The sequence below is a fragment of the Eptatretus burgeri genome, chromosome 2, assembly GCF_056783735.1.
Source record: "Eptatretus burgeri isolate ZD-2024b chromosome 2, Ebu_testis_v1, whole genome shotgun sequence".
In the NCBI taxonomy this organism is placed as follows: Eukaryota; Metazoa; Chordata; class Myxini; order Myxiniformes; family Myxinidae; genus Eptatretus; species Eptatretus burgeri.
In genome coordinates this window covers 81,260,249-81,284,134 of record NC_140962.1, presented here as the reverse complement: position 1 = coordinate 81,284,134, position 23,886 = coordinate 81,260,249, and the positions used below count along the sequence as shown (strand labels likewise).

The 23,886-nt window shown below is 41.8% G+C and overlaps 1 protein-coding gene across 2 annotated transcripts in view; it reads left to right on the top strand.

The window, feature by feature from the left end:
- Positions 1–23,886, top strand: part of RAB3GAP1 (RAB3 GTPase activating protein catalytic subunit 1) — a 93,307-nt gene that overhangs the window by 15,119 nt on the left and 54,302 nt on the right. For both annotated transcript variants that reach the window (XM_085870027.1, XM_085870028.1), the window contains exons 3-10: positions 2,559–2,634; positions 4,547–4,688; positions 4,873–4,951; positions 7,774–7,893; positions 17,358–17,523; positions 18,969–19,068; positions 23,366–23,447; positions 23,601–23,669. In XM_085870027.1, coding sequence (XP_085726153.1) covers positions 2,559–2,634; positions 4,547–4,688; positions 4,873–4,951; positions 7,774–7,893; positions 17,358–17,523; positions 18,969–19,068; positions 23,366–23,447; positions 23,601–23,669 — 834 coding nt within the window. The remainder of the gene's footprint in view (positions 1–2,558; positions 2,635–4,546; positions 4,689–4,872; positions 4,952–7,773; positions 7,894–17,357; positions 17,524–18,968; positions 19,069–23,365; positions 23,448–23,600; positions 23,670–23,886) is intronic.

The window sequence follows — 23,886 nt, the reverse complement described above, 5'->3', positions numbered from 1 at the left end:
GTCAACGATCGCAGACCGTGCATATAACTTGTGGTCAGCGTAGCGGAACGTGTGAGTCATACGCCGGCATACGTCGTGAAATTTCAAGCATGAAAAAATTTGAGGACAACCAAAAAGTACAACGTTTAAAGCCAACGTACAATGACGTATGGCAGTGTTTTTCAGCGTGCTCTCAATGTTCTCAAAACTTACCCATAACGTATTCAACGTGTGCCAGCGTTTTAGAAAAAAAATTCAAAAATCGGCATACGTTGGCTAAAACGTCAAGGTGTGACCGGGCCTTAAGATCCTTTTTGAGGGGATTGAAGAAGAGACTAGTGAATCCGTCTCGAGGCCCAATGCAGCCTCAGAGTAACTCCCTCAGATTTCAGCAACCTCCCAAAGTGAGTCCAGTGGCCTACGAACAGTGAAGGGATGGATGGTGCGAATGGGGTACACGTTTCCTATCTATCCTACCATTTTATTAAACGTTCATCTATCCCCGGGGCTTTTCAACACGCTTGTCTCTTTCAACTATCGGTTTCAGAAACCATGATTCCTGTCGCCTGTGTTGGTGTTCGTTATTAATTTGGGCCCGGCCCACAAATTTTCTCTCGTGCTCTTGCACAATTTCGTGGCTGGGAAGCATGGCTCAACTGGCAGGTATACCCATCTGCCAAACTCAAACTATGGCACCCCCGGGTCGCTGAGGCTGTCTCCGAGCCTACCTACTCCGTATGAACGCGGGGAATGCCCCTGGCAGTGTCCCCTTCGATGCCCACGTGGCATTTTGGTGCTCCGAGTCCCGTTTCCGAGGGCTGCCCGTGCCCATTACACTAACTTGGTCCCTTGGACCTATGGCCTACTCTGGCCGACTACTCCGGTGCCCAGGGGGTGCCCTCTACTCGGTATGCATATTTCCACAGCCACGCTCCCAGCCGGTCAACAGACTCCTGCACCCTTCAACAGGTTTCGTGCCTTCATCCAACACCAACAACAAAACGACATCCGTTTGGTTAATTTGACTAACCCACTTACTAACATTACACTAACCCCGGGTTCCCTTGGGTGGAATTCACTCCTCCCCCCAATCATTCATTCGTACCATGCATTCCACATTCACTCCACTCACACTCGGGCCTGCTGACCCGCATTCACTCATTGTACATTTTTCTCTTTTGTTTTTATTTTCACACCAACACTCCAACAACTACGTCCCCCTAACTAATTCGTGCTACCCGTCATACCTTACTCAAATGCACGCTCCATTTAATTATTTGTAGCTAAGCTACGTCCCCACTACACGTTCCATGTCTCCAATCCATTTCTAAATTCTATCCTAAATTCCCTATCTCGTACCACCGGGCCCCATGGAGAACTGCTCATGCCCCATGAGGCCGGTCTATCTATCGCTAAGCCCTTCCCACTAACTAAATCTCCTTTGCCGAAGCACGAGGATGTTTACTACATCCCGGCCGGGCATTGTGTACTCGGAGCAAGGCCCTCCGAACCTTGCTTCGCCAGGGCGGCGGTTTACAATTCGAGCATGAACCAAGAAGAAGCGAAATGGATCACAGGGCGAGAGCATGAACCAAGAAGAGAGGCAGAGCGAAGCCCCAAGGGGTGACCAGCGCCACGAGACCAAGAACGAGAGCCCGCGAGCCTCGTGCACATCCGCCCTTTATAACGCGAGGCTCCGCCCTTCTCCCCACCCCACTTCTGGCTCCACCTCCCTTCGAGAAGCTTCCCGAAAAGGGGCGTTCCTCACTCCTCACTGCCTCACGCCATGCATCCACCAATCGGGAGTGAGCTGCCCCACCCCTTTCCTTCACACCAAGCGCGGGGGATTCAGGCGGAAGAAAAATCCGTGCATTCATCGAGGCACTTCCTTGTTGTTTCCCTCCTTGCGTTCTCGATGGTTTCCAACGCGGAAACCGTCGTAGCGTGGTCCGTGGAGGATGTCGTTCTTAAGCGGGCGGAGTGGCGATTGTAGCATGGTTGGCGTTGTGGCGTAGTTGGTGGTGGCGGTTGTTTGTGTGGAGGTTTGTTGCGTGCTTGGCGTTGTGACGTACTTGGTGGCGGTTGTTGTTTGCGTGGTTCAAAATAACGATGGATAAAGAAAAACGGCTATCTCAGAGTCGCAGCCCGGTGAACACGAACAATCCCTCTAAACAACGGTGGGGAAACCTATCTGCACATAAACTTACCGGGATAACTGATCTAAGGAACCTTTATGATGTATTGCGAATTTCCACAGCCGTAACAATATATATATATATATATATATATATATATATATATATATATATATATATATATATATATATATATATATATATATATATATATATATATATATATATATATATATATATATATAGACATATACACATGCATACATATACATATATATACACACATGCATACATATACATATATATACACACACATGTATATATTTTTTTCGATATACGACTCCAAACTGAGAGTGGTGGGAGTGCCGGAACCGCATTCCATATCGCCCAGCTGTTATGTGATGCACTCTTTAATCTAATTGAATTATATCATTTTCATCACAGATTTATTTCTCGCCTTGAGGAAGTCCTCAATGACTGGAAGCTTATTGGATTGGTTCGCTCCAGGCCAGCTGGAAAGGTAAAACTTCTCTTGTTTTGTGGGTTCAATAATTGCCTTGGTGCCTTCTATTGTATGCTCACAGTTTAGAAAATCTCTGTGGCACACACATAAATTCAGGTTTTGCAAAATTTACTTTAAAAAAGTGAGAATTGTTTAATCTGACTATTATTAGATTTTTCACTCTACATCTCTCTGGAAGAAGAACCGCACCATTAATCAGTAATTGTCGTTTTGGTCTTCAATCCCCTACCTCCTTTAAGCCTTAAAACCCCTTCCCAAGCACCCTTCCTCACCACACTCAACCCCCACCCCCCTCCCCAAAGCTTCAACCTCCCTCTGAAATCTGTCCCATATTTATTCCCTCCCACTTCCTCCTGCTCATAAAAGAAATATGGGCATTCCCACATCAATACAAGGGAATATTTAACGCTTTCCGCTCTCCTATCATGCTATCGCTGAGTTCACAGAAAACTGTCATGGTCGACTGTCCAACTCACAATATTAAGAGAAAATAGAAATAATAGCAAGGACCTATGTAACCTCTGTGGTAAAAGCGTCGCCTGAGAGAATGTCACATGGATATTTGGGTGCTGTGGAAACAACAGAATGCTGCCTTGATCATTGAGGCCTATCTTCACAAGGCCCGCGATGCCTATTGGCTCAAAATCCTTTTAACTGTCGCTCTGGTCATTTTACACTGAAGGAAAAACTTGTCGGGAGGGCATGGCGATTGTGAATATGAAGTCTTTGACTTCGCATAACAATAAAAAGTGACACGACACACGTTTCCTTCATAAGAAAATTCATTGTTTTTCATATGGTTTGGAGAGAGGCCGTCTCATCTCGCAAGCTTCAAAAACAGTATCCATGCAAGCTTTGTGTTGAAACTTTTTTTTATCATGTTCTTCCATCAAAAAGATTCATTTGTATTTCAATTCACTGTATTTGTATATGTGGGTGTTAAAAGTGTTATTTAAGTGACTGTTGACATCATGTTGAACACAATTTGTACTATATTCATAGGCATCCACAACCACCCTTGATCATGTTGTGGAATGTCGGCCGAGGCCCTCCACTCTTCCACCCTCACTTTTAAATTCATTTTCTCTCCAACCACTTGAGCGATTGATCCAAAACTTTTAACATAGGAGTGTGTACCCGTGGAGATTTTTTTTTAGCAGTTACATGATTGGATGGAAAATGTGGCAGGCATTCCAAAAAGTCTGTTTTCTGTAAGCCTGGGTTGCAGGGTGTTTCACGTATCGGGAATAAATGGCCTCGTCCTCGCTTCGTTTGGCTTCATCGGAATTAATGATGGCTCCTTTATATGGGAATGTAAATGCAAAATAATTTTCTTGAAATGATGCTCCATAAATAGGTAGTGTTTTTTGTGAGCAGCACCTCAAACGTACTTTTCACTGTGTTGGTGGTAACCATTGATGACATCAGTGAGTAAATCCACATTGCCTGCTTCAATACATCGCTGATTCATCATTAAGCTTGCATGCTTATATCACCGATTTCCAAAGCCTGCCCAAGCACTGGCCATGTACATGTACCATTCCTTGTATGCTGATGGAATAAAATAAAATAAATGCCGTTGTGGCTTCAAGTTGAAAGATTATCCAAAACGAACACAACTCACGATACATACTGATGATTGTCAGTGCAGCAGTACACATAGAAGCATCTAAGCCAGATAGCTAGCTGACAGACAACCACATTTTGTTATTTTTCAGCTAGCTCTCTGATATGTTGAGGAAATGGATTGAAATTGTAATCGTTTTGGTTAAAACAATAACTATAACACATCCAGCCAGCCAAGGCAGTGTAAGCAGGCCAGTAAGTGCAATGATCAAATGATTGATTTCCTTTGATGGCTTACAGCTTGGTGGCTTTTTTCCACATAATTCCATCATTTGTCTTACAGGGTGAGTTTCTGACAGGAACATGGGAGGAGAAGTCTCAGGAGATTTTTTTTGCCAACTTTAAGTTCATGATTAACCACCATTCCCTGAAGCAAGATGTGCCAGAGAAAATGGATGACCATGCTCCAGATGAAGATCGTGAACGTAAGTGTAAAACATCATGACACCCCCATGTTTGGACTCAAGAGGTCCATTATAAGTGTATATTTTGTCTTTAATGTGTTGACATGTTGTCACATGTCACGTTAGTGAGTCAGCACTTCGTGAAACTTGTTGAAAAACTGTGTCAAGTTTCGTGAAATTTTGATCTCCCTTGCCTTGTTTGCAGATGCTCTACCTGAAGCTATGCTGGACCTAATGTCTATGGATAACGACTTTACTCCACGAGCACATTGCCTTGTCCGTTGGTAATACAAAACGATTGAATACGCATGCATTCAGGCTCAGGGTTGTGTAGGTAAAGCAACATGTTGTATAATCTGAAAATTGTGTTGTTGTTCTCGTTTGTGTATCTATTGTTAGTCACTGATGGCGTATTGTTTGTGTATGTATTGTTAGACACCATTGTTAGTCACTGATGTGGAAACCTGGTTTCTCCATGCTTGAGAAGATGCGTCTATATAAGAAGATAGTTACATTTTATATTCATATAAATAGTTAATTTTCAATTTGTTCCTCCAAAGCCCCCCTCCCCCTAACTCCCCATTCTCGCATTGAAAAGCAAATATAGAATTGCATTCCCCTCATCTTCCCTCCATGGTGTCAATCCCACATTGCCTTTCATAACAATTATCCCTCGTAGTAAGTACCATGAATCAACAAAGAATATATTAAAATCAGATACTTCTGTATAACCGTTTTAGTCGGCATCTTTAGTGTTCCAATCTAAGTACACAGCTCATGTACTGGGATTCCAAATTAAAACTCAATATTCTTCTTCTTCTTTGACAGCCATAATTATTCCCACAGTATTGTAGTGTTGGCTAGGGGAAGCTTAGCCCAAGTCTTTCATGAACCAGCTGGCCAGGCTTGACATTCATTGAAGGTTAAGGCAGGAATTTTGAATTTGTTCATTGTGATAGCGATAGCTCACCTACTCATCGCGAAAGACACCGTGGGATCTTTAACATCCACCAACTAATGCTGGCAGACGGGACGCCCAGTTTAACATCCATTGGCGAGATGGCACACGCATTGATGTATCATGCCACACATGAAACACCGAGCTCCCAGTTTATAGCTGGGCCGAGATTCAAACTCGGGTTGGACAGCTTCGAGGCGAGTGTGCATACTTCTCGGACATCTTGCCAGCTCTAACACTCTCTGAATTGTGTTGATGTATTCATTATGTACTTGTTCTTGGAAATTATACAAGGAACTTCAATGCAGGAGGAGCCCATTAGGCCCATCAAGCTTGCACAATCATTCCAATATCTTAGTACTCCCCCATCCCCAGTAATTTCAGATACCTATCAAAATCAATTTTAAAACTATCCACTAACTACTGCCATCACCCATGCAGGGAGGCTTTTCTTTGCATTCACCACTCTCTGAGTGAAAGATCCCTGCTTTGGAGTTACTACTGTCCGAACTCTCCTCTTCTTTACTCTTAAACTGCTTCATTGTCTCATCAGTGTCCCTTCTGCTGGAAAGAATGTAAATGTAAACCTCCTTTATAATGTAAAAAGTCCCGTCTCTTTCAGTCGCTCCTCATAGATTAGTCTAGCTGGTCCCAGAATTGATTTGTAGTCCTATGCTGAACCCTCTCTATGATAGATACATATGTCCTTCCTCAGATGCGGTGACCAAAACTGTACACAATATTCCAGATGAGGCCTCACTAAATTCCTGTACAGAACTATCATGACCTCTTTTGATTTGTAATTTATCAACCAATGAATAAAGCCTAAAACCCCTTTGCTTTAACTATGGCTGCCTGTCACTGTACTGTCTGCTTACCCCTTACCCCCCTGCAACCCCCCCACCCCTCCTCCCCCATATCTATTGCTAATCTTAGATCCTTCTCTTGAGTGACACATTCTACAATGGCCCTTTGCATTACATACTCCCCATTTTCATTATTTTTACTCAACCCCAGCACCTTGCGTTTCCTTTGAAAAGCCAACTCTCAACCGCCCTGTCCAAATCGTTGATGTAAATTATGAATAATAATGGTCCTATAACTGATCCCTGAGATACCCCACTCTACTTACATCCTCCCAGCCAGACATCTTCCCACTCACAACCACCCTTCGCTTCCTATCACTAAGCCAGTTTCCAATCGAGTTAGTTATCTACCAGCCATTCCACAAACCCTCACCTTGGTTAACAACCTTCTATGTGGTGTCTTATAACTTGCACTAAAACATACAGATAGAGAACATTTATCATTAATCAATGTTATGCTTTGATGTCTAACAATTTTTTTTTACATGGAGCCAGATGAGAGCTTTTCCCTGATATTTTGATCCTCATTTTGGTGGCACCAGAGTTGTGGATGAGGAATCGAGAGATCGAGATGGCTCGTGTTCTTAAATGTGGTTTAAAAAATACTTTGATGTTACTTGTTTAACTACAAGCTGTTAGCATCACACCTTTGTTTGCCACGATATATGAGAAGGATTTCCATACAATGCCCCCAAAGTCAGAGAGTCTCAAAAGTAGATTCTGCCTTTTTTATATTTCGTTTTTAAACACTGGAATTTTTGAATGCAGGAAATGATGTCATGATTTATAATTTTCCTGGAAACCGCATGGGATTTGTGCCTGTAATATCACTGGTGCATGTCATTACGTAAGTTATCTTGAAAAATCGCCTTGAATTTGCACCGAGGAATTCTCCTCATTGTTTGCTCTGCTTAAAACGTTATTTGCAGTGTTTTCAGTAAATGGCTGGAAAAGGTTACCTCCAATGCTCTAAAAAAGTTTCACCATGGATTGATTTTGTTATTCTACAGTTTATATTTTTTGCTTTCATGGTGCTTGACCTGAGTAGTGCGAGAGTGCTGGGATTGGGGCCCTATTAGTATGATGGCATTGAATCTCCTTGACGAGATGAAACGGAGTTCTCCAAGAGATGTTGTATTGCAGAATCTGAATTCTTATGGTTAGCTTGGTTGCCATGTGATCTTGGTGCTATTTTCTTATTCTCCCATGGGCTTCTCTGTTTGTGATCCGTAAATATAAACGTGATGTGACTTTGAAGGTATCAACTTTTGTTTCTGAACAGGTTTGGGCTCCGAAGCTTTGTGGTAATAGTGCCAGCAGCACCAGCAGAGGCTGTGATCACTGAGTCAAAGTGTAACCTCCTCCTGAGTTCCATCAGCATTGCCCTCGGCAACACTGGCTGGTAATGATGTTAAAAAAAATACAAAATCTCAAGTTTGTCATCACCACCTTACGTATTGTCAACAATTTGTTAATTGATTAATACACAACTATGTAGCTCCGTAATACTTTGTACTTGGACTGCTTTTATTCCAGGAATAGTACCAACGATACCTCCTGGTTCTTTTGTTCCAACAATGTCTTCTGGCAAACAATAAATATAGGGTGTTTTGATTGGCAATTATTATCTGGAACACTGTCATATGCCTCAACCTCCAAATTGGGCATCTATCACATCCTTTCATATCCAGTGTCATTTTGAGATTGCGAAATGCCAAAATGGCCTTATGTTAATGGCTGCGGAGCTGTGAAACCTTGCCTTTTGTCCACCCTTTTGAGAAGATCCATATTCCAAATTGAAGGCACGACCAACTAGTATAGCTGCCCAGAAGGCCTGATGAGCCTTGCATTTTTTGGCAACTACCCTAATTGGTGTGCTGCTATTAAATCTGCACAGATCATTGTTTATTTCACTGTATGTTAACTAAATGATTCGTTGTTTCCATGAGGCCTCATAGCTATACAAGTTGATTTCCAAATGTATTCATATTTGTCAACACGTTTACATCCAAGCATGTCCTGCAACATACAAATGAATTTTTCAAACATCGAGGTGTTTTAAAATGATCGTTGAATAATTTAAAGGGTTCTCTTAAAGGGCCCTTAAGGCATCTGTTGCTTTACATCCTATCAACAACCAAGCCATCAATGGGGTTCCATCTTATAAAAGCTTTATCTTCAGCTTTAGGAGGAAAATGGGGTGGGGGAGTCGGAGGGTGAGAGACAACTGACTGCTGCTTACATGTTGTGCAAATTAAGGATTCCCCAGATTTCTAATCTGATTTTACACACAATATTTATCATTGCAGTATTTATTTATATGCTCTGCACTCACAGTGCCATATAAAGACAGGCATGTATGCGAAATGTACGTCCTCTGTGAGTATTCTCACTTTAAGAAGCCCTCTATTATTCTGAACAAAACAATGGAAATTGGACTCCACCTCCCTCCTCCCCGCCCCTCTCCTATCCCCACCACAATTCCACTCCAACCTCCCCCACTAGTTGTTTTTGATGGAAGTGTTGTAAGATTTGTGCTATTGTTGGGTCTAATAGAAAAATATATCAAACCTCGTTTTAATTTTAGCAGAGTCCTCTTTATACCTCTCCTCTCAGCTTCATAAAAACATGTCCTGGGAGAATGCTCACAATGGCCTTACTCTCACGCCACCGTTCAACCTGAGAAACAGCCTCAACTAACTACGTCATTTCTGGCTTATTCCTCAGAGTACACTTTTAGCAGAAGGTCAAACCATTCGACTCGGATGGGCGATTGAAAATGCATGCATTTAGTTAAGGCCAATAGGTTGACATGTTTAATGGCTAACACTGATGTTATTTAGGATCCTCCTAAATATCAAGCCCAAATAGGTGAGATCGTGTCAGTTGCCCTATAATTTTAAATTGCCATAACTTATATTGCATTTAGTGATTCCTCAGGATATTCTCAAAATAATACAATGATACTATTGATAAAATAGTAATTGTATTGTCTTTTCTTTGTTAAACATGTCTGCATTCAAGCTCTGGACATTAACAATTCCACCATATCTGTGGACAGGAGTCGGTAATTGGATGCTGCTATCATGGCCAAATTCACTGCCTGTAGATGTTAAACGTGTGCATAAAACACAAACATTACAGGCTGAATGGCCTATTTCTTCATATTTGTAATGACCAGTGGGCACTCCTGTCCGTTTCTCGGCCCATGGCATGATGCTCTTGCAAACATCTTGTCATTGTAAAATAAGGCTCCTTAACACATATTCCTAAGGGGGTGTTCCATGTCAAGTGCACACATTTTTCAGCGAAATTTTGACAAATCATCTCAGATTTCACTCTTTTTTTTGTGCAAGTGTTTGTATCCACGGTAAAACATTATGTGTCAATTTTCAGACCTGGGGGCCCATTTTACCCCCCCCCCCAATTTGGGCGCCTGCGGTTGACCCACAATCTTCCAGTGGCCATATCACAGGTTGTAGTGGTCCGATTTGGATGATCTTGGTCTCAAAATGCTCGTAAAAGTGAGATCTTTCGAATCGCGTAAAGTAAAATAACTCGAACAGTAATTCAAAAAGTTATAGTTTGGAGCGCCCTTTGACCTTGGGCCCCCGCCCCCCAGCCAAACCGATCATCCCGATTTTTTTTTTTTTCGTGTGAGAATACCCCTTCATATACTCCAACACCTCAGCATAAGTTAAAATGGGATCTCAAGGGGTTCAAGTGTGATGATGGTTTTATTGTTCGGGGTCCACATATCACTAATGCTTGATTCAACATTGGGCGACGTTTGCCGTCATCGTTCCAATGACGTCACCTGCTGGCAGGCGACTTTATGTCTGAAATTGACAATCATCATCTCTGGACTATATATATATATATATATATATATATATATATATATATATATATATATATATATATATATATATATGTATATATATATATATGTAAATATATATGTATATATATATGTATATATATATGTATATATGTATATATGTATATATGTATATATATATATATATATATATATATATATATATATATATATGTATATATGTATATATGTATATATATATATATATATATATATATATATATATATATATATATATTGTTGCGGTTGAGGAAATTTGCAAACCACCATTCAGATCCCGTAGGTGAGATATCTCTGTAAGTACATGTGTAGTTGGTCCCCAAACCCGTTGTTTAGAGGGAATAAATGTGATTAATTCGGGCTGCGACCCTTTGAGATAGCCGTTTTTCTGTTCTATCTTTATTTTGAACCAACCACGTCTCAACCGCCATCACAAAACAACCACCAACCACAACGCCGCTTCACAACAACAACAACGCCAACAGCCACGATCTTTACCTTCTCAACTCGCTCCCGCAAACATCGCATCACCGCCATTCCAAACGGCACCATGGCCATAAACCAACACCATAAACCCTCCACCACCTTCACCTCTCCTCCTCCTACCGCCATTCCCGCACCACCTGTGAACACCGAGCGTCGGGCTGTCCTGGACTCGTGCAAGACGCGCGCCGAGCCGCGAGTGCAAAATGCGGCCTTTCCGAGGAGAATTCGCATCAGGAATGCTACACGCCCACTTCTGATCCGTCCAATCAGCAAGCGCGGGGCGGTTTGGCCCCGCCTCCAGGCGCGTCGGTGTGGAATCGAGATATGCAAATTCTAGGATCAGGGGAGACTCATGCCCCTTTTCCTCCGTCCAATGGGCGAGCGTGGCTCCACCCCCGAGCTCGTTCTGATCCAGAAATTTGCATATGGGTAATCCTGCCGGCCTATAAAGCGCCGAGCGCGGGGCAAATCAAAAAAGAGTCAGTCTGGAGAGGTCGGAGAGCCGAGTGGAGCTCGCAGTCTGTCGGGGTTCGGAGTCTGTCGGGGTTCGCAGTCTGTCGGGGTTCGGAGTCTGTCGGGGAGCTGCAGAGAGAGGAAGCCTGGAGCTTGGAGCGCGAGTAGAGTCGGTTTGGGCGGAGTCGGTTTAAGTCGAGTCGGTCTCGGCAGAGTCGGTTTGGGCAGAGTCGGCCTCAGAAGGGCGAAGAGAGTTTTGGGGCAGAGTCGGGTTGGAGCGCGGAGTGGAGTCGGGAGGCGAGGGCGTACAGGTGGTTTGCTGGTGGAATCGCTCGTCGTGGGACCCAAGCAAGCCAGCTATCCTCTTTCCCCAGAGCATCAACAATTCCCCCCCTTTTTCCCCCCGCGCTGTGATAGTGCGAAAAGGGGGCCCCGTTCCCACCCCACTCCAAGCAGTGCCAACGAAACCCGCGAAGGAGCACGAAGTCGGGGCACCACCGCGCTGCCACATTTGCGGCTCATCACAAAGACACGGGTAGGATCCACCCGGTCTCGCGGACCTGACCGCTCTTTCAGGTCCCGCGCAAATATTGGCCCACAGGCCCCGTCTGCCCCCTTGCCTTTGAGGGTGGCCTTTTCTTTTGCTTTTGAGTAAATGTTTTGTTGGCGCCGTCTGTAAAGTAAAACTGTGTAAGTGTTGCCGTGTGCTCGCGTAGTCGGTAGTATCTCTGCATTGTTGTGTTTATTTTATAGCATTTGATATATGTGCATAATTGTTGTAATTGTATATGTGTGCTTTCCGTGTGCCGCGGAATAAATGTGCATCATGTTGAACTGTTTTCCCGTTTCGCTTCGTCTTTTCTATAATTGAATCTCCATCTTGCTTCACGTAAAGGGTTGGTAGTGGGCTTAATACGCCCGATAATTAATCGGAACCGTCGAGGCCGACGATAACACCGCTCGGTTATCCCGATAGTATGGAACGGGTCGCTTAAGTGGCCCGTGTCCAGAGTCGACCTGCGGCGATGTGCGATCGCCCGGTCTACCCTCCGCGTGGGTACTTAGGTAGGTCGAGTTTGGCGAACAACCCTATCCCACGCGGGGGGCCGATTAGCACGATCGTGGTGAGGCCGAAAGGCCCACCCTTGACTAGCTCCCGGCGTTAGTCCGAGAGGGTCACGACAGAATTGTCCGTCCGGTGGGCGACGTGCCGCAATTCAAGTTACATGGCCGTTCGCACGCCGGCGGGTGCGAATTCGCAACAATATATATATATATATATATATATATATATATATATATATATATACATATATACATATATACATATATATATATATATATATATATATATATATATATATATATATATATACATATATCTATATATATATATATATATATATATATATATATATATATATATATATATATATATATATATATATATATATATTGCATCATTTGCGAAAAATTATTCTGCCTATTTTGTCTATTGATTTTTAAGTGTACATTTTTTGTATAACCATCATCGAATTAAGTTATAAATGGGATAATCTCAGTTTTTGCATATTTTGCAGTAAGCATGGCGACTGAAGATCGAAAGGAGTTCCGAAAATACTGTTGCGATCCGTTCAGCTGCCATAAAACGAAACAACGAAAAGATCTTCGCAATGTGTCAAATGATATGATGATGAAATTTTCTTCAAAGGTGAAAAAAGATGACACACTTTGTACTTCGTGCAGAAAAAAAACTTTCTCAGTTGTCACCAGAGCGTATTGAAGAATCATCTTCGACCAGTTCGAAATTATCATCAGAAGGTAATATCGAAGGCATTGCAGAATCTATTTTGACAGATGAGGACGAGGAGGATTTTGAGCGAGAAGCAGAAGTTGACCTATTAAACCAGTCGTTATCGATGATAGGCGAAAGCCAATTCGACAAACGAAAGGCGGAAAGGAACCCAGGGTACGTTCCTGAAAAGCGAAGTAAAGTGGAAGATTCTGTGCGGAAGAAATTAGAACTAGTTGCTGGACCAAGCACTGCGGAGAAAACACAAAATACAGCGTCAAAATGTGATGAAAACTGCATGCCAGAGGTGATCAAAAGCCTGAAAGAAAAATACGTTTTTTCGAGCCGTTCAGAACAAATACGTATACTGAAAATATTTGCAAGGAATACGAGCATCAGAGGGATGATGAGTGAATTCAGTTGCTCCCAAAGAATGGCTGTGCAAGCCAAAAATTTAGAGAAAGAAAATGGTATGCTTTCATCTCCAAATCCCAAACAGGGTAAATATTGCCTGACGAAGTGAAATCCGCCGTAACCGAAGTGATGAAGTCAGCCAAATGATGCTGGGAAAAACAGGACTGTGTGGTGGTCAGGAATGAGCATGGAAGAGACAAAATTCAAAAGTGCCTGGTACTAAACAATCTCACGGAACTGTTTCAGATATTCAAAGAGAAGAACTCTGGCTTGAAAGTTGGATTCGCGAAGTTCGCCATGCTCCGTCCCTCGGAGTGTGTCCTGGCCGGTTCAGGCGGTACACACAGTGAATGTGTATGTACGATACATCAAAATGTGAGACTCATGATGTTTGGTTCCAAAATGCCACAGATAGCCGAACTTCCTAGCTATCATCATGTGACGGCACGTTTAGTTTGTAACCCAGCACAACCGGCATGTTATTTCAGAACTTGTGAAAGTTGCCCATCAATTGAAGACTTCAAAACCGAGCTACTGAGTGCTTATGAACTCGGATATTGATGAAATTCAGTTTAAACGGTGGACATCCACCGACAGATCTGAACTGAGCTCCATGGTCCTGCCTTTGGAAGAATTCATTAATCAATTCTGTGAACGCGCGGTGAAATTAGTGAGACACGACTTCATTGCCAAGGCCCAATCTCAGTTTCTGAAAAATAAGAAAGACGAAATCGGTGAAGGAGAGTTTGTGATTATTGGAGACTTCTGAGAGAACTATTCGTTTGTCGTATAGGATGCGGCCCAAGGATTCCATTGGAACTGCTCTCAAGTGACAATTCACCCCTGGGTTTACTATTTTAAATCGGACGATGGCAAATTAAACCACCATTCATTCACGATTATATCAGAATGAAATACTCACGACGTTGTCTCAGTCCACCTCTTCCAAAGAATGCTCATTGAACACTTGAAATCTGGCTTTGGAAATGTAAAGAAACTTTACTATTTCTCAAACGGTTGCACTGGCCAATATAAGAATTGCAAAGCCTTCATAAACCTATGTCGTCACAAATCAGTGTGGTATTGACTCAGAATGGCATTTTTTTTGCCACAAGTCATGGCAAGGGCCCTTCAGATGGTGTGGGAGTTACAGTCAAACGAGAAGCAACACGTGAGAGCCTGCCTTGACCTTACGACAGTCAAATTGTTTCTCCAAAGATCTTTTCGCCTTTGCTGAAAATGGTTTGAATGAAATGAAGTTCGGTTACGGGATCCAAGAGATGTATGACGAGGAAGAACGAAATCTGGAAGAAAGGTTAAAAACGGCCAAAACCATATCTGGAACTCAAAAACTTCATGCTTTCATCCCTATTTCTGAAAATGCTCTTCAAGTACGCAAATTCAGCCTTAGCGAGGAACACCATATGGATTCAGCTATTTCAAAATCTTCACAACTTTTAACGGGAAACTCTCAGGTTATGTCACAGTCCACTATGATGGAAAATGATGGCTTGCCTGCATCATGGAAGCCTTTCAGGACACTCATGAAGTTAAAGTAAATTTTCTTCATCCAAACGGACCCGCAAATAGTTTATTTTTTCTTAACATTGTAGATCACTGCATTTTAGACATTTCTGATATACTTCTTTCCATAGAACCAAAAACTGCTACAGGTAGAACCTACACAATCAGTAAAAAAGAAACACAGCTGTCAAATAAAACATTGGTTGGCAAAAAATCTTGACTATAATATGCTAGGAAAAACTCTTACTCATACTGGTATCGCTTCCAGTTCCTGCATGTGGAAAATTTATGTACAATATACTGATATAGTGTATTGGAAATCTTGTGTTCAAATATTGTGGCGTATTCTGTGTCCAGTACCTGAGTCCCCGAACAATAAAACCATCATCACACTTGAACCCATTGAGATCCCATTTTCATTTATGCTGAGGTGTTGGAGTATATGAAGGGGTATTCTCACACAAAAAAATCGGGACCATTGGTTTGGCTGGGGAGCGGGGGCCCAAGGTCAAAGGGCGCCCCAAACTATAACTTTTTGAATTGCTGTTTCGGAGTCAGTTTACTTTTTGCGATTCGAAAGATCTCACTTTTATGAGCATTTTGATACCAAGATCAGCCAAATCGGACCACTACAACCTGTGATATGGCCTCTGGAAGATTGTGGGGCAGCCGGGATGCCCAAATTTGGGGGGGGGGGGCTAAAATGGGCCCACAGGTCTAAAAGTTGGTATTTTGAGTTTTTTTCACCCAAGTGAATAAATGACCAACAACATATGGGGAGAAAATGGAGTATTAGTGTCGGGAGGGTGTGTACACTTGACATGGAATGCCCCTAAGGCACACATTGAAGTATTTATGTAAAATTATTCTCCCCTTGATACTCAAAGCCAAGCTTATGGACTGTTCCCGGCCCCTGGGTTTATTGGAGCTCGGGCCGGAGTATATGCTGGAGTTATGTGCACTGGAGTCAGGCTAAAGTACGTGCTCGTCTGCTGACGTTGTCTGGCCACTTAAGGCCAGTACTGGGATTGGAACCAGAGGTATAACTGGGTTTGGAACCTCATTGTAGGCCCAAGAACTGTTAAATGACAATTTTTGGAGTTTTGGTGACATCCATGTTTGCTCCTTTGTAATAAGATTGATGTATGCTGTGTAAAAGTTTTTGGTTTATTTTTTTTTGCGTTTTTCTGCCTACCAGTGAATTATTAGTTTAACGACCATTTCCATTCACTAAAGTACAGTATGTGTGTAGAAAATTTGGTCGAATTATCTTTGATAAGTGTTTTTGTTTTTTGGATGTAACGTCAAAGCTCGTGGAAGAGCGAGAACACTGACCGCATCAGGACAGAAGGAATATTGGATGGAGGAGGGAGGGGAGGGAGGAGGAGGCATTGGGGAGTGGGACACCAATAGCAGAATTGAAGGAAAAAATAGAAGGCGACTTGGACAATCGGTGTGGGAAGGACAGTTGTTTTGGTGAAACTGATATTTTAACTCGAATTCCACACAAGATTAGAATTACAAATGAATCATCATTTTAATACATTTGACAGGCTTTGAAGAATGAAAGTACAAAGCAAAGTGATAATAATAAATAATGCCATTCACTGTAAAGGTGCATAGGGCTGCCGAGGCAGTTTCATTAGCAAGGAGTACAATCCTGGACTGGTTGCCACTCCGGCGCAGGTTACCCCAAATGGTTATTACCCCAGTGCACTGGTACTCATTTCGCCAACCTCGGAAAGGATGACTGGCTGAGTCAACCCCACCTGGTTTTAATTGAATGGTGAAACGGGCTTGAACTTAGGACTCTAACGTCCCAACCCAGCCACTGAACCGTTAAGTCAACACCAGGCTACAAAGCCAAGTACAGGGATGTTCAAAAAAATTGCAAGTACCCATCCAAGGTGATTGGGCCGCCACTTTAACATAGGTACTGCTATTTAACAATATTCAAAAACCCGGTGAATGAAGGTGCAAACATACATGCAAGGTGGGTCCAAGGCTGTTGTAGAACAGGATGAAGGACTAGAAAGCCATGTTGTCATATTGGACAAAAAGTATGTATTCTTCGCATTAATTTGTAAAACATGTTTCACTGATCGTGTTTATCATGATTGTGCTTGGTGGATATCGAATACATATTTTACTTGAAAGAAGAAATGAATAGGGTATGCAAAGCACAAACCTCCCAATCCGTGATATCACTTGAACAATGCCAGTGCACATAATAGTCTGATAAGTGAATTTCTTTACATACAATGAATAAGGGTATGTACGTGTGTGCGTACACACCTGGCTGTACTTGTGCATGCAGCCAGGTGCCGGTGTTTGTCCAGGTGCAGCAGAAGTGGCGACGCATGTATGTGGGGCAGTGTGAGGGTCCAGGCGTACGCACTGACTTTGAGATGGTTCATCTGCGCAAGGCACCTGCCCATTATGGTCATCTATCAGGCCTGCTGGACGTCTTCAAGTCCAAGATAGTAAGGGAATTTGAGATAAGTGGTTTACTGTCGGGGATGAAGAAGATAGAGTGTGAGACCACTTGCCGTGGAGCCTCAAGCATTAAAGTACAAGGGCAGTAGGTGGTATTTTCTTCATGAATCATATATGTATGATTGGATTTGCCATATCTGAATTGAACGAAATTATATTATTGCATTAAACTGCCTCCACACATACTAACATGGAAATAAACAACAAACACAGATAAATGTCCAGGAATAAGGTCAGGTGTGTCTGCCTGCCATTCCTTTTTGAGCACACACAGGCAGTGGACAAAAAACATGGAAACACCTGGGTAAATGAGGAACGCCAAGCAACTGCTTCCACACAGGTGTGGCACATATTTTTAATTAAGCAAATAACATCCCAGCATGCTTAGGGTCATGAATACAAATGCTGCACAGGCCTGGTTGCCTATAATTATGGCTCGCATGGCTGCAAAAGGAGACCCCCCCACAATGCCCCCATCCAGAGAGCACGTGTAGTTACCCAATGGTTTGATGAGCATGACACTGAATGTTATCCATATGTCATGGCCGCAGTCACCAAATCTAAACCTAATCGAGCATTTATGGGATATTCTGGAATGATGCCTGAGACAGCGTTTTCCACTTCCATCAAACAGGTGTGAGTTGAGAGACTTTCTTGTGGAAGAATGGTACCGCATCCCTCCTGCAAAATTCCAGACGCTGGTGGACTCTATGCCACAGCATCTACAGGCCGTACTGGGAGCATGTGGTGGCCCAACACTCTATTAAGTGACTTTTTTACGTTGGTGTTTCCATTTTTTTTTTTTTTTTGTCCATTACCTGTAGATCATGATTCTGGGATCCCAGGTTCATATCTCGCATATTCTAGACCTGGTGTTGACTTAACGGTTAACGAGGCTGGCTTAAAATCTTAGGGTCTTGAGTTTGAGCCCCTGTCATGCCTTTAAAACACACCGAGTGGATTGACTCAGCCTGTCATCCTTCCGAGGTCAGCAAAATGAGTACCAGCTTACTGGAAACAGGGCTGCATACAAAATGATGATCTCATATACTATGTTGATTTGTCTGTTTTATCCCAATGTGCTTGTACAAGTGAAAGTTTGAGTTATTTGTGATCAAGGACATGTCACCTTTTATCCTATCGTGACATTTCATTGACTATATCACTCGCTCATGGTTTGCGTAACCCAAAATGCATTTCAAAGAAACACCTTTAATTCGTCAGATCAGTTCAGCAGAGCCTGTGTTCTTTTCTTGGTTTTATTAAAAGCTTCTTAATCAATGTTTCGGTTATTTTCACACTTTGTCTTCCCATATGTTGCAGTGCTCACATTGCTTACGACCTGTATGCACAATATTTTAGGAGTGAGAGTCACAATTTAAGATTGCATGGTAAATACAGGATTTCGTTTGTGTGTGTGTTTGTGATGCAGGCATGCCCCTTATCATCAGTACCACCCGTGAACGTGTGCGTGCGCTTTACGTATGTGCTCCAAGACTGCCAGCAGTACCAGTGGCCGCAACCGCCACCAGGTGGTACACCTTTCTCACGAATGGGTCTTTCCTTTTGAGCTACATTGTTGCATATTAAGAAATAGAAATCCATGCCTATTTCAAAGGAGCAATTGCCTACGAGAATCTGGATTCCACTCAAAAATCATACACCTGATGCACTAGGGTCTTGTCCCGAAAAGAAAAGCTCTGCAGACCGGTTGTTTTATCCAAAATTCATCATTCAAATTGATGGCCCCCATAAACTGAATGGACAACCGTTTTACGAGACAATAAATCAAATGCCGTAGCTAGGTCGCTGTGACTCCAAAATTGGATTGAAACGCATGAGTTTCTTTAAGTTCTCGAAAAAGCAAATGCTAGTGTTATCTTACAAGGGGAACATTGTTATAACAATAATAATTGTTATTATTTACTTAATCATGGTGACGATTGATTATAATCTTTATTATTTAAATAATAAGAATCCATTTTTATGTGGTCAAGATTTTACAGGACTCCACCAATGCTTGTAATCGTAACCAGCATGGTTGTTTATGCATGACTGCTTTTGTTTATTATCAGGTTAGTTGGGAAATGGGAAGATTTTGATTCATGCTCTAAGGGCACAAAGTTCAGGAGAAGAAAGGAAAGAAAATGTTGGTGATGGCCATGAAAAATTAGAAAATCAAGTCCTTCCCATACTCCAACTGATGAAAAGTGGATTGTGCAAGCCAGTAGGGAGAAATGAATAATATTGCTGTTAGTTGGGAGAACATTGCTGTTATTGAATGAAATTGAGAATTCAGAAGCTATTTTGCCGTCTGTGCTCGAGAATATTTGTGTGCAAGTCAGACATTAATGAAGAACCATTGCAATTGCGGAAATCATAAATTGAGGCACTGTTCACTTAACTTCAAAAGGAGAGTGAAGGGATGAAGCAATATCTGAGTTCCTTAAGTTGTGGCATTCGCCAGCGATAAAGTCTACTGACTTCTTGTTCATGGTAATCTTTCTTCGCAAGGGATTTTAGCAGGCATTGCTTTGTTGCTTGAATGAACTCTGTTCGAAAATTATCCTGAAAAAGAAAGAGAGATTCTTCAATTTGCCAAATAATTATAGCCGAGCCCTTCGAATGTCAGCCACAGAATTTATTTTTGGAGTTTGACAAGGACACAGTTACTGGAATAATGTGTGCATTCTAAAGGTGCTGGGAATGGTCTGAGGGCTGAGAGAGCAAATGGAGCAAGACCAGAGGGGAGGCAGTAATCAGTCCACCAACCTGTCTGCAAATTGAGAGCTGCAATAGACCTTGTGTTTTCGCCTCGTTGCTGGAGCTGCCAATAATGTCGAGAGCTCTAGAGTCCACATAATCCAGGAGATCACAGATGGGATGCTGGGGAACTGGCCTAAAGGAGAGAAAGACCAATAATCCATTTAGCTCTGGAGATGGACATTATAGGCTGAGTAATCCTGATTTTTTTTTTTTTTCGGAAAGATTTCGAATGATGGATGATGTCCAATCTGCGGCTACCTATTGAGGCTATTTTGCTATAGGGTCAGCCGATAAGTGGTTATGGCCAATGGTGGAGCCTAGAAGTTTAGGAGATTGAACCTCTTTCAGTGGCTGAGCATGCAAATATATCAGTTGGTTCGTTGGATAACACTGGGCTGCATTTGAAATATTTTTTCAGAGGTCCAGGTTTTCTCAATGGCACTTGTATGATTTTTGCATGTTGAATTCAGAAATGTATCTAATTTCACTCAATCAGGTCAAGTTTTTATGCTATCTCAATTTTAAGGAAAAAAAAATAATCCAAAATTTTTTTATTTTTTTTTGTTACTAGCGTTTTTAAAATTCAAAATCAGACTTGCATTGACACAAAATGTACAAACTATACATATAATGACACACAAGTACACTTAATGTGGAAGAAAGTGCCTTCTCAATTACTTTCATTTCAATTTCAGAAAAATATAGATAAATCGTTGTTTCTTGCAACACCCAACTTCAGTCGCTCCAGCAGTCGCTGTTTTCCTTCATCTTTTTAATATTGAATTTCACATTAACGGTACTTGTGCATCATTTTATATATAGTTTGTACATTTTCTGTCAATGTAAGTCTGATTTTGAATTTTTAAAATGCTAATTAAAAAAACTAAAATTTTGATTTGTTTTTTTTCCTTGAAATTGAGATAGCATAAAAACTTGACCTGATTGAGTGAAATGATACATTTCTAAATTCAGCATGCAAAAAGTATATAAGAACCGTTGAGAAAACCTAGACCTCTGAAATGACGCAGACCAGTGTAATCCTTCTGGAGTAACTATGAGACTGAGATTATCCCGGATTGTAGGACATGTTTCATTTGTCAGACCTGCACGTAATCACTTCCAGATTGGCAGAGGCACAGCTGTTATCTCTGATTGGGGGGGGTACTCAACGGCATGACATGAAGTGTTCCGCAAAAGCAAAAGTCACCAAGGCACTGTTGAGGCTGGACAGAATTTTCTCGACTTTCTTGGGTGAGAAGGACCCAATGCCTACTAGACATTGGATAAGAGAGGATAATATTAAGACAGAGCAGAACTTATTTGTTACACAAGATTTGGAGACAACACAGAGCTTAGACATTCTGCCTTATCTCTGCCAAAGTCTGCGTTGATACTGTTTGACGTGAGCAGGTGTATAGGAAGCATACACCAGAAAGTGACTTGACAACATGCCACCATTATTATGAGGAAGGCTACTGGTTGGAGAGATCACCTTTGGGATTACCAAGGTGATGTTTTCTGGCTTGCGTAAGGATGGACATACACTTGTTGCAAGCCTTATGGGGTGACCTAAAGTTGCCCTCATTGGGGTTATCTTTCCATGTCAAAAAAGCAAGCTGTGTGACCACAACTGCCTCCCCACAGGATTCAATGTCCCAGGACCAAGATGATCAGTAGAATAGCCTTTGTGATTTGAAACCAAAAATTTTCCACCAGGTTCACCGATTTTAAAAAATAAAATAAATGAGTGGCTTTTGATTTCCTGAGATCCATTCCAGTTTGAAGTTTCAAGATTGTTGGACTTGGCAGATGTTTTTGGAAATTGCGCCACTCCAGAAAAAGAACTTGTATCTCTTAATGGAAGATAAGCCAAAATAATTATGGAGGAAAATCTTTTTGCTTCCTGATTATTTTAAGATGCAAAAAACTTAGTGCCAGTTTGCTTTCAATATTTGCTTCAATCTGCCTCTGTGAGATGACATTAATTTCATTGAATCTGCTGAAAATAAAACCGAAGTAACAGTTTCTGAGATGGAAACTGGAAGCTCAGTTAATAATTGAAGTTTGCCACTCATTGTAACCTGATTTCTATGAAAGACGAGCTCAGATTTTCCATTAGATTTGTTTATAGAGTTTTGCTTCTTTTTCTCTCTAAATCTTCTATTTCATTGTATTATTTATTGTTTTGAAGTGATAATGAAATCACAAGTTCAATGCATGTAGTTGGCACATGTACTCGTACAAGAGTTTCTCTTCAAATATGTAAAAGTAAAACCTTTGCTGTTTTTTGTTGCTTTCATTGTTCTTTCCAGGTTTAAAGAGAATCAGTATATAGGCTCTGTAGCAATTGGAAGTGTGAATTTTGCATTTTTTTTTTCTGAAATGATTGCATTTTAAATTGTGGTAACAATATTCAAATCTCAAATGCTGTCACTGCATGCCATGAAAGGATTAAAATACTGTGCTAGTGGATACAAAGTATATTTTCTCATATAGATCCTTCCTTTTCTAAAATAGTACTTGGTAATGGTGTCTTTGTTTCTGGGGATTTAGTTATGAACTGGAATGCCACTCGGTGGAGCGCATACCTCCTCCAGGCTGAACAGTTTAGTTTTCCAGCCCACTGATAGGCCGGGTCTGCATCCAGAGCTGAACCAAAATCTAATTGGCTTGTTCTTGTCACCTACCCAACTCATCTTTCAAGTTTCGTCCGAATCTGTCATCAACGTTTTGAACTATCGTGCTATATCTCGTTTTTGGTCCCATCTCTCAATGGTGAAGAATCACTTTAAAAATTCTTCAATCCGGATCCGGATCTTCTCAAAAATCAAATCGATTCATCCTTGTCATGCACGCAACCTGTCCACCGAGTTTCGGCCGAATCCGTCCATATTGTTTTGAGATATCCTGCTCACAGACAAACAAACGGGTGCACACACAACCTCCGTCTACGTTTAGTGGCAAAGGTAATAATTTCGAACAAAATACTGTATTGTGCGACTGTTTTAATTGTGGAAGGGATCATTGTATGTCTGGTTTGTGCTCTTACCTTCTTGTTGCTAGATATGGATGCCTGTGTTGCGAGTGAAGTTGGGGGCCTGGAGATTGGAAAGTTACCTTTTGGTGCCTGTGAGGACCCTGTGAGGTCAGATCACTTAAATTTTTTGTCACCTCATGTATAGAATCTTAAATGAGCCAGTATATGTTCCAATGACATTGATTATTTTGCTCTTATGGGTTGTGATTAAAGTGGGCATCTCACTTACTGACTGTTCATCTTTAATATTTTTTGTTGCAGTGACCTTCATCTTGCTGCCACTTGGCCACATCTGACTGAGGACATCATTGTGGACAATGATGTGTACTCGTATGTACCCTTTTACGCATTATACAAATCCTGTATACGACGATACTTTTAGCTTCACTGTGGCTTTTGGTTATGCATACCTCGATGTCAGAGCACTTCCTATATTGTTTCAAGGCTTCAGACAGTAAATACCTCTTGCAATGCCAGAATTTCCATTTTTGTTTACTGTGAATTACAGAGGCTGGTCTGGCTCTATTTTGTTCTCACCTCGTCGTTC